This window comes from Pecten maximus, chromosome 6, assembly GCF_902652985.1.
Source record: "Pecten maximus chromosome 6, xPecMax1.1, whole genome shotgun sequence".
NCBI classification, from domain to species: Eukaryota; Metazoa; Mollusca; class Bivalvia; order Pectinida; family Pectinidae; genus Pecten; species Pecten maximus.
This window is the reverse complement of record NC_047020.1, coordinates 20090040-20102734: the sequence shown is the minus strand read 5'-3', so window position 1 is coordinate 20102734 and position 12695 is coordinate 20090040. Positions and strand designations below refer to the sequence as shown.

At 32.8% G+C, this 12695-nt stretch overlaps 1 protein-coding gene across 1 annotated transcript in view; it reads right to left on the bottom strand.

The window, feature by feature from the left end:
* LOC117329192 (large neutral amino acids transporter small subunit 2-like) overlaps positions 1-12695 on the bottom strand; it is a 40775-nt gene that overhangs the window by 5280 nt on the left and 22800 nt on the right. Inside the window, exons 2-9 of the mRNA XM_033887001.1 lie at positions 11298-11423; positions 11064-11163; positions 9350-9394; positions 6463-6586; positions 5171-5274; positions 2469-2565; positions 1643-1792; positions 206-374 (exon numbers count right to left, since the gene is read on the bottom strand). Coding sequence (XP_033742892.1) covers positions 206-374; positions 1643-1792; positions 2469-2565; positions 5171-5274; positions 6463-6586; positions 9350-9394; positions 11064-11163; positions 11298-11423 — 915 coding nt within the window. The remainder of the gene's footprint in view (positions 1-205; positions 375-1642; positions 1793-2468; positions 2566-5170; positions 5275-6462; positions 6587-9349; positions 9395-11063; positions 11164-11297; positions 11424-12695) is intronic.

The window sequence follows — 12695 nt, the reverse complement described above, 5'->3', positions numbered from 1 at the left end:
GATTGCTAGGTTTTATCAAATTTTCTTATTTTCTGAATTGATTGAAAACCGTCAAAAAGTTAAATTTTCCAAAATTTCAGTTAAATGTCAACGAAGGTTCCCAGTTTTAGGAAAAGATCTTTTTCCCAAAATACCTAGCGAAATGCCTGCCAATATCTGAAATATACACTATACTTAGCAGAGCATAAAACAAAGCTATACAAACCTATTTTATTTGTGATAGCTTTTGGAAGGTATGGTAAAATTAAATAATAGATTGTTCCTCCTGTGACGAGGCACAGCGCCACAAAACTCTCTGCAGGTTTCTGGTAGAATGTCAGAATTACGATGAATCCACTGATTAGGAACAAGGCAATTGGCAGAATAATTGGAACCTACAGAAGAAAGATGTACAGGTTAAACACTTTGTCAATAAACATACACTCGAAATAATAGTTTCAGAACTCATAGCTGTAATGTAGACAGACATCCCAATGCTCTGGATATCATTTTGTATTGAATTTTAATGCTTAACATCTGATACAAAGGGTTGATATGGATCTGTCTACGTCATAAATGAGTGATCAAGTATTATCCCTTTCATAATAAATATTTCAAGTCACAAATAAATCCAATACACCGTCATCTCATTGGTACAACAAGAATCTCAAAATTTAAGGTTTTTAATCCAAAAATACATAAAATTTTAAATTCATGTAATCTATCGGGTGTGTTGAGATGTTCATACTACAAATACAATGCAGCTATATACCAGGTTTGGTTGAAATAACAATGATAGTTTATGAGAAACTGAGCTAACAGAACTTTAAATTTCCAGATTCCCAGCAGCCCTAATTTGACTGGAGTCACAGGACCATAAATTTTGGATGATATTCTGTTTAAAAGGCTGTATTGAGATATCTACTACAGCGTATATGATCTACTTCTACACCAGGATAAAATGGAGTGGTCATCCTTCCAGGAGTTGACTATGCTCAGCGTTGGTTAACATTGGTACACAGACACAACACTCAACCACACAACCACAAAGTCAGCTATTGGATTACAGGTATACAGCTGAAATGTCGATATCCATGAACCAACACACAACTTTATACCAAGTTTGGCTGAAGTAGGACTTATAATTTTTTGGGAAACAGATCTAAACACAAAACTTTAAAGTGAAATGTTGATGACAACACAGTCACCACTGGAAAACTAATACCATATATCTCAGACGAGACAAAAGCTGTACAAGATAACTGATGATATATCCTAACAATGGCACTGCGAAACAGAGCATTCAATCACAATACACATTTGACTTTTAATCTTAATACACTGATGGCTCTCATTGGGAAATTTCTTAGCATCAGTGATTCTCAATTTTGATGTTCTCCAAATCATTAAAAATACAACATAATTAGCATCAATTATGCCTGATACAAAGGCAATGTCCACATTTCATATACTCACAGAGGCATCAGGCAAAGAGTAGCATATCAATCTCCCCATTGAGCTCATATAGAGGATCAACAAGAGGGGTATTATTCTGGAGCTGTAAACACTTTACAACCTTTTACATTTGATATCTGCTCCTGCATTTACAAAACAGCTAGTTCTATATCTGACTGTTTGAAAAACAAGTTTCCAAGTGACCTACCCTGATAGGGCGTGGGATATCTGGCTCCTTGAAGCGGAGGTATACTTGGCCTCCAAACACCATGGTAAGCACACTGGCAAAGCCGAATCCTTCCATCTCAATCAGATAGAAGATATTGGTGGTAGAGGTATAAATAAGGGTCATCACAAGCTGAAACAGATGAGATGAGATCCTGAGAATTTGTTTTTTATAAGTGAAAACTGGACGTTAAAAAAGCACCAGAGTGTTGACTTAAAAATCAATACAGGGAAGGTGAGGAGTGTGGACTTACATACAGGGAAGGTGAGGAGTGTGGACTTATAATAGATACAGGGAAGGTGAGAAGTGTGGACTTACCTACAGGGAAGGTGAGGAGTGTGAACTTATAATAGATACAGGGAAGGTGAGGAGTGTGGACTTACACACAGGGAAGGTGAGGAGTGTGGACTTATAATAGATACAGGGAAGGTGAGGAGTGTGGACTTATAATAGATACAGGGAAGGTGAGGAGTGTGGACTTACATACAGGGAAGGTGAGGAGTGTGGAATTACATACAGGCAAGGTGAGGAGTGTGGACTTACATACAGGAAGGCGAGGAGTGTGGACTTACATACAGGCAAGGTGAGGAGTGTGGACTTACATACAGGGAAGGTGAGGAGTGTGGACTTATAATAGATACAGGGAAGGTGAGGAGCGTGGACTTACATACAGGGAAGGTGAGGAGTGTGGACTTACATACAGGGAAGATGAGGAGACTGGCTTTAATCAGACTAGTGTGAGGAGTAAATGACCAAAGATTGGAGTGGTGAGGAGTCTATCTATAATCTTACAAGTTTGTGGACTTACAATAACCAGAAGAGAAGGAGATGGTGTCATATTTTTGTATTGGATCATTCCCATGAAGGCAGGCATTTGTTTGTTTTGGGCTCCAACAAAGAATAATCTACAATGACAAAGATATAGTTAAATAATCTACAACAACAAATATATAGTTAAATAATCTACAACAACAAATATATAGTTAAATAATCTACAACAACAAATATATAGTTAAATAATTTATACTGACAAAGATATAGTTAAATAATTTATACCGACAAATATATAGTTAAATAATTTACGATCACAAAGATATAGTTAAATAATCTACAATAACAAATATATACATGTAGTTAAATAATCTACAATAACAAATATATAGTTAAATAATCCACAACAACAAATATATAGTTAAATAATCTACGATCACAAAGATATAGTTAAATAATCTACAACAACAAAGATATAGTTAAATAATCTACGATCACAAAGATATAGTTAAATAATCTACGATCACAAAGATATAGTTAAATAATCCACAACAACAAATATATAGTTAAATAATCCACAACAACAAATATATAGTTAAATAATCTACAACAACAAATATATAGTTAAATAATCCACGACAACAAATATATAGTTAAATAATCTACGATCACAAATATATAGTTAAATAATCTACGATCACAAAGATATAGTTAAATAATCCACGACAACAAATATATAGTTAAATACTTTATACTGACAAAGATATAGTTAAATAATCTACAACAACAAATATATAGTTAAATAATCTACAACAACAAAGATATAGTTAAATAATCTACAACAACAAATATATAGTTAAATACTTTATACTGACAAAGATATAGTTAAATAATCTACAACAACAAAGATATAGTTAAATAATCTACAACAACAAAGATATAGTTAAATAATCTACAACAACAAATATATAGTTAAATAATCTACAACAACAAATATATAGTTAAATAATCTACAACAACAAATATATAGTTAAATAATCTACGATCACAAAGATATAGTTAAATAATCCACGACAACAAATATATAGTTAAATAATCTACAACAACAAATATATAGTTAAATAATCTACGATCACAAAGATATAGTTAAATAATCTACAATAACAAATATATAGTTAAATAATCTACGATCACAAAGATATAGTTAAATAATCCACGACAACAAATATATAGTTAAATAATCTACAATAACAAAGATATAGTTAAATAATCTACAACAACAAATATATAGTTAAATAATCTACAATGACAAAGATATAGTTAAATAATCTACAATGACAAAGATATAGTTAAATAATCTACGATCACAAAGATATAGTTAAATAATCCACGACAACAAAGATATAGTTAAATAATCTACGATCACAAATATATAGTTAAATAATCTACAACAAATATATAGTTAAATAATCTACGATCACAAATATATAGTTAAATAATCTACAATAACAAATATATAGTTAAATAATCTACGATCACAAAGATATAGTTAAATAATCTACAATGACAAAGATATAATTAAATAATCTACGATCACAAAGATATAGTTAAATAATCTATAATAACAAATATATAGTTAAATAATCTACAATGACAAAGATATAATTAAATAATCTACGATCACAAAGATATAGTTAAATAATCTACAATAACAAATATATAGTTAAATAATCTACAACAACAAATATATACATTGTAGTTAAATAATCTACATCAACAAATATATAGTTAAATAATCTACGATCACAAAGATATAGTTAAATAATCCACGACAACAAATATACACAATATATAGTTAAATACTTTATACTGGCAAAGATATAGTTAAATAATCTACAATCACAAAGGTACAGTTAAATAATCAACGACAAAGATACAGTTTAAGAATCAGCCAATCTGACCCTTTTAACCCGCTCATTTAACCCTGTGGATAGTTCAGGGTCAATAATGTCCTTATTCTCCGAGACCATTTACTATTGTGTTTAACCAAGATTCAAGAATTATTAATTATCAACTTATAAAGAACAAAATATAGCCAATTTTCTTCTATAGACTATGGTAAACTTTACACTTAGGCAAAGGTTGGGGGTTCATATTGCCCCAGTGTAAAATGTATTTTCACAATCTTGAGACCCTTCTATCTAGGAAAAGTATTTAATTCTACCATTACTGGGTCTTGAGAAGAAGAATCTTGAAATTTCAGTCATCTTCGTCCCCTTTCAGCCATGCCTAACAGGGCCCAGGAGGGCAGGGACCATATTATTTACATTTTTTGTTCATCTTATACCATAGAAGGATCCTGCAAAATTTCATCAAAATCGGTCCATCGTTTTTGAAAGAAATTTGATTTTTTTTTTTTGAAAAGTTGATGCACGGCGACAGACGGATCATGATAGCAATAGGTCATCTTGACCCTTCTGGTCAAATGACCCAAAAACATTATCATTGTTGGACTGCTGACGCCGACAGTAATTCCTTAATATATATAGTCATTTCAGAAGACACAATAAATGTGCACAAACAATATCAATTTGGCCAAATGCGTCCATGCAGAGATTGACAATATTTACATAAATCAAGTCTGCAGAAATCTACTTATATTCAATTTCATGTTTCCAGTTGAGTTAAAACTGATCTCCTAAAAACAGCATCATGTCGACAAGGAATGGTCAACTATACCTCGACATGGAGAGAGCACATCCGTTCATGGTACCACAAACAGAGAGGGCAATGAGGACTGGCATGATCCAGGCCATCGGGCCAAGCGTATTCTCCGCAAATGTCTGAAATACACAAAGTATGTATTAGTCTAATACCAAAACCATCAGCATACACAATACAGCTAACAGCTTTCAGCTTAGTACTAAAACAGGATTGATACATTTGTTCAGCTTTATACTTTCTCAGACAAATTGCTAGTTTATGATAATATTTGTGATAGTGTAACTCAATTGTAAGGTTTATCTTGATAGCAGGGTAGGTCATTTATTTGAACAGAGAAATGATAGCCTTACATCCCTATACTGACCAAATAGCATGGGCCTGGTAATTGATAAAAGTAAAGGTTTAATAAGACAACAGAGAGATGGTCACCACACCATGGCTCATTTGTCAATCACATAAGTTAATCTAATAAAACCAAATAGATTTATACCCTCTCCCTAATAAATTTGCCCAGGGATTAAAGAGATATTTTGTGCAACAATCTTTTCTTTTGAAGTGGTTTGGTTTAGTTTGGTTTATTTTGTTTAATGTCTTGTTAACAGCCATGGTCATTTAAGGATGTGCCTGGTTTTGGAGGTGGATGAAAGCCGGAGTACTTGACCAATAACCACCGACAAGGCAACTGCCCCACATGGGTTTTGAACTCGCTTCCCAGAGGTGGAGGGCTAGTGATAAAGTGTCGGGACACTTTAACCACTCTGTCACTACTGTCCCTTTTTGAAGTGGTCAAGTATAATGACTTATATAACATTTAACCTTAACCGATGGCCACCAATCAGGTGTAGAATTTAAAACTGTGCCAAATGTTGAAATCTTATAATTAATATAGATATTCTCTGCTGGTAAAAAAACCCCTAAAATATCTAGTGAGCTAAAGCAATTAATATTAATAAGAGAATTTTACATAATTATGCACACATTGCACCATAATAAGTGTATAAATGTTCAGAATGCATACAATATATTCATCTGCCACTGTACATCAATTATTAATCTACAGCACAACTAGTACGGTGTGCCTTTAATTAATAAAGCATTAAATTGATGTTATTTAATTTTTGTTGGATAAAAGTCAAGCTTATAGTTATAGTTATATATCAAATTTAGTGTAATGGCAATATTTTGAAAATGTGTGAGGATTGAGACAGGTATAGTCAAAAGTTTGGCCTGTCTAGCCTTGTCTACTAAGGGCAGCTAGAACAAAACTTAACATTGAGTATACAGGAAGGAACAGAAATATCACTTACCACAGCGACAGCCTCTGATTGGATCATCTGTCCTGGAGTGAGAACGCCCAGGTATGCCACATTGGCAGCAAGGTATGTTGTTATTACAATGGACATGGAAATCACGATAGCTCTCGGCAAATTCCTGAAAATTCAAAATAAATATTTAAGTGTTGTCTGGCTTCAACTAACCTACAACACACCACTGTGAGTTTGACCTACTGATACACTAAAGGACTAAATCACCTCAAGAATCCATAGCATGACTTTTCCACAGCAAATTTTTTAGCATCCATACAGCTGCATCATGTTTTGCTACTTTCGATTTCCAAAATATGCACAGATTTCTTTTAGCCAACACTATTTTTCTGGATCAAAGTAAATTCTAAATTTGTTTTCAATTTTAAATACAATGTATTATGAAATGTATTGGTAACTTATTTAGCTACTAGTAATTATACAATACAGACAAACAATGAATTATAACATCTTGTCAATCATTCATTTATACTACACTTTTTCATATATGCTATGTATTAATCCTTCCAATGAGTACTGGTATTTGCTTGTTAATCTTACTTAAGACCCCTCCTTTAATATAAAGTTTAGTACTGTATTTATCCTCAAATAATTAAGCCCCCTCCCTTTCGTGTAAAAGTGTAGTACTGTATTTATCCCAAAATAAGCCCATCTCCCCAAGTGTAAAATTTTAGTACATGTACTCCATTAATCCTCAAATAAGTCCCCTCCTCTAGTGTAAAACTTTAGTAGTTTTTCTTCTCAAATAAGTATGTAAAATATGTAAAAATATGTATAAGCGTAGTACTGTATTTATCCTAAAATAAGCCCATCTCCCCTAGTGTAAAAGTTTAGTACTGTTTTTATCGTCAAATAAGCCCTTTCCCCTCGTGCAAAAGATAAGCATTCAATTTAAATTTTGGGGAGAGCTTGATTTGTGAACCACTTTTAACTTACAATTTTTAAGTAGATGGTTCTGCAAAAATGAAAAGGGGGACTTATTTGTGGACAGGTGCCTAATAGTGGATAAATACGGTAATATATACCAACAGAAGTATATACATGTACTGCAATTTTTGCCACATCTGCAATGGTTTAGAAGTTATGGGCTAGTCAAGAAATTATTAATTAAAGAACCAGAAGAACTGGTGTCAATACAATATGTCTCAATTCATTTGAAACATAATGTAATCCTATAAAAGTTTCAAATGCTATGCACAATAAAACCTTAGCACAATACTTGCAACATCTGCCAATACACTAATGATAGATCCACAAGTGTATGCCCTTAAATCTATATACTGGAGTATTCCATACAGGAAATTTATCTCTTATCTTCACAGCTCTTGACCATCTTTATATTCCTGTAACCATATGCCCCTTATATATGTTTTTTTTTTTTTTTTTTTTTTCATACAAAATATTAAAATTTAGCAGAAAAGAAATATGCGTTCTTCAACATTCTGAATATTCAGATTACTAGAAAGGCTAGAAGTAGATGGTATTAATCAAAGGTACAGTGTATGTTATTATACAAAATATATGGTAAAACTACTCTACTGAAAGATCTAAATATTTTCAGTTAAAAAAAAAGAAATAATATTAATATTACAAGGTATCGCATGAAGACCAAATATACAGGCCTAAAAGGTATCTCAAGAAGACCGATTTTTTTGTACTCCATGTTTTTGTTAAAGTGAAATCAGAAATGTTCTCATAAACCCTAGTCTTCTGACAGATATTGTATAATACATGTTGCAACTAATTAGTTAAGAATAACAATAAATTCCAGTATTTTAGCATTATAAGGAATGACTTTGCTAAAGACACCAAACAAACATGTGAGTTAACAGGTAATAAACTATCTTGGCATGTCCCTTGCACATTTTCACATCATTTATCATTTGAAAATTAAGGCAACCATGTATTCAAACATGGATGCTTGAAGAAATGCAATAACTTTTCTGCACTAATATAAACAGCTGCTAAGCCATGACGTGTATCATTTGGTGGAAATATCCACTTGATAATTATGTAAAGTGATCACAAAAACATACTTGAGCTGAGTGGTATATATTCATCAAAACTTGGTGGGGACATCGAAAAAAAATATAAAAATAACGAAAGTGGGTCACACTAAACAAACTGATGTTTTATAGTGCCAAAGGCTGCCTTGAAATTAAAAAAAAACAGGACCCATCCGCTAGGCATAAACAAAACGAACCTCGTGGGAGAGCAAAGTTAACAGGTGGGGAAGTAAAAAGAAGGGAAATGGAAACAATTGGTGGACAGTCGCGTATTAAAAGAGGGGATCAAAGGGACAGAAAGATGGAGGATGTTAAAAGTGATGCAGAAATAGCAAAGGTGCTTTCTGACATTGAAAATGATGTATACGTAGCCGTAACACATAGTACAGTAGGGGTCTGTTATGTGAGAGAAAAGGTGTTAGCCTAAGCTTATATATTATTGTAGTTCAGTCTCATCTCCATAATTCTAAGATAATATGTTTACTTACACTCAATACAATACTATGACGTAACAATCATTAGTCAGTTACTCGTCTCGTAAACCTGCATCCATGCAAGTATATTTTTTGAATTCTGACCTCTCGTGAAAATGTCTACAGGATTTTCATACTTTGGTTCGGCAATTTACAAAGAGTAAATTTCAATCAATACTAATGTACATTATCATCTTGAATTCAATTATATTTTTTTATTATTCATTTTGACAAATACACATGCCCAATAAAGTTCTAGATATACACATACATGTTTCAACCCTTTTCCAAAATATATATACATATGTACGTCCTCTTGTGATGTTCTAGTGTTCCTTTTAATGTGTATTTCTGTGAGGAACAAATAAAATCACAAACTCATCAACTTACTTGTTGGGTTCTACAATCTCATCAACCAGGAAGTTTAGATAGCTCCTGAAATACAACCAAAACAATATTTCTGAACTTTCATTCTGGTATATATATTGAACAAAAAATGTAAAATTCAAGATCTGTATGTCAAAACCATCATTTAGTTTGATTATCTGTATGTCAAAATTATCATTCTGGTATTTGAAAACAAAGAATACTCTAGATATGTAACAGTAAAAGAAATGAGGACTTATAATGAAACTTCCATGAAGATGCTGTAAATGCTTCAATGACAATAGTGTAAATGCTTCAATGACGATAGTATAATTGCTTCAATAACAATAGTGTAAATGCTTCAATGACGATAGTGTAAATGCTTCAATGACGATAGTGTAAATGCTTCAATGACGATAGTGTAAATGCTTCAATGACGATAGTGTAAATGGTTCAATGACAATAGTGTAAATGGTTCAATGACAATAGTGTAAATGGTTCAATGACAATAGTGTAAATGGTTCAATGACAATAGTGTAAATGGTTCAATGACAATAGTGTAAATGGTTCAATGACAATAGTGTAAATGCTTCAATGACAATAGTGTAAATGGTTCAATGACAATAGTGTAAATGGTTCAATGACAATAGTGTAAATGGTTCAATGACAATAGTGTAAATGGTTCAATGACAATAGTGTAAATGCTTCAATGACAATAGTGTAAATGCTTCAATGACAATAGTGTAAATGGTTCAATGACAATAGTGTAAATGCTTCAATGACAATAGTGTAAATGGTTCAATGACAATAGTGTAAATGCTTCAATGACAATAGTGTAAATGCTTCAATGACAATAGTGTAAATGGTTCAATGACAATAGTGTAAATGCTTCAATGACAATAGTGTAAATGGTTCAATGACAATAGTGTAAATGGTTCAATGACAATAGTGTAAATGCTTCAATGACAATAGTGTAAATGGTTCAATGACAATAGTGTAAATGGTTCAATGACAATAGTGTAAATGCTTCAATGACAATAGTGTAAATGCTTCAATGACAATAGTGTAAATGGTTCAATGACAATAGTGTAAATGCTTCAATGAAGATACTCTAAATGTTTCAATGAAGATACTGTAAATGCTACAATGAATATGCTGCAAATGTTTCAATGAAGATACTGTAAATGTTTCAATGAAGATAGTGTACATATATATTAATGTTTCAATGAAGATAGTGTACATATATATTAATGTTTCAATGAAGATGCTGTAAATGCTTCTATGAAGGTGCTGTACATGCTTCCATGAAGATGCTGCAAATGCTTCAATAAAGATGTTGTTCCTAATCCACGATGCAAAACAAGAAACACCTTTTTTGTGTATTGAATTTGTCTTTCATTGAGATCTGGTTTGAATTTTTCCATTTTAAAAAAATGAGTATTGTATATAGTGTAACATTGTTTTATCATATGAACTTGGTTTGAACTTTGACATCTGATCACCTAGCCTCCAACTTCAGTGTATTTCAGGATTGGAATACCCAATTAGAACAATTTTCAATTTTCTGAAAATCAAAAGGAATTACAAACATGTCCAATTCTTTAATTATTACATGAAAAAAAAATGAAATATTATGACTGTGGTTTCTACCTCAATACAAAACGAACCTCTTTAAGGTGGAAAAACTTGTGACTATATGTCCTCCTGACATTTCTAGTAGCCGTGCAGACTGACTTACCAGCCACTGTATGCCCAGAATCCAGAGTAGAAGGAGATAGCTATAGCACCGACACTGTAATCTGAACCCTCGAAAGGCTCCTCAAAATTTTCAACTTCACCTGAAAATACATAGATAAAAGGGTAATAAGGTATTTAAAAACAATGCAGATCTGAATTTGAGAAATACAGAAAATCACGAATGTATTTCATGCTTTGTAATGGTATACAGAAAAGAGGAAGTGTTCATACTAACCGTTTCCAATATAGATAAATCCAATGATTATGACGATAAAGAGAGCGATGAGTTTACTGGCAGTGATGATCACCTGTACTTTGGCTGCCCATTTGACATTTCTCATGTTGATCAGGATCAGCAAGGCTGTAAAACAAAATCAAATCACAAGGCTGTAAAACAAAATCAAATCACAAGGCTTAAAACAAAATTAAATCACAAGGCTGTAAAACAAAATCAAATCACAAGGCTGTAATTCAAATCACAAGGCTGTAAAACAAAATCAAATGCACAAACTAAAAAAGGTATCACAAAACTTAAAATACTCATCTGCTGATCAGAGCTGATGATAATTCTTATTAAAGTAACATTTAAGCTGTAATTATTACTTAAGTTGTACTTTATGACATGGGAGCTATGATAGACTATTTGATTAGAGTGCCAGCCTGTGTTACCTCAGGTGAAGATCCCAGGTTTGTTTGGTTTGTTTTTGTTTAACGTCCTATTAACAGCCAGGGTCATTTAAGGACGTGCCAGGTTTTGGAGGTGGAGGAAAGCCGGAGTACCCGGAGAAAAACCACTGGCCTACGGTCAGTACCTGGCAACTGCCCCACGTAGGTTTCGAACTCGCAACCCAGTGGTGGAGGGCTAGTATTAAAGTGTCGGTACACCTTAACCACTCGGCCACCGCGGCCCCTGAAGATCCCAGGTGAGTGATACAATAATCTCTAACCGTGGTGATCTTGGTTTCTCAGGAAGCTGAAACTGACCTATCTGCACTGATATGGTTGTGTCCTTGGGCAAGACACTTTACCCTACTTGGTCTGGATAGCATGTGATGGGCCTCCCATATGTTGTTCATTGAGATAATCACCAGCTACTACATGTACAACCTGCCTCAAAATGACCCAGAGCAACAACCAAACAAACTTTTTTAATATTCAAATTAGTATTGTAAAGTGGTAGTCTTCTAAATTGTAACTCCATGGAATTAAGCAAAATTTGGTATAGTCATAAAGTTAAATAAGATCTTGTGGTGTATGCATTGTACATAGTAACATTGTTAACCAAATACTGGTAGAGACGGTTTCAATCTGAAGGAACCCCAGAGCAGAATTCCAGGGAAGTAATTTTAATATTTAACCCTATCAATCATTGTAGAAGAACCTTAATTCGACCAATAAGATGCCGTATACAAATATATGTTATACATAACTGCATGAAGGATGTCACTGTCATCTTTATATACACAATGATGTAATAAAAAAAAAATATAAGTTTCATTTTCTGAGCACTGGCAACACCCCTCTGGTGCAAAATGTTAAATAAATATTGATTAAGACCATAACACATGAAGGTAATATTTAGAAATCTTTAAAACCTTGGCTCTGTACATACTATGGAGAGCAAAGCAGACAT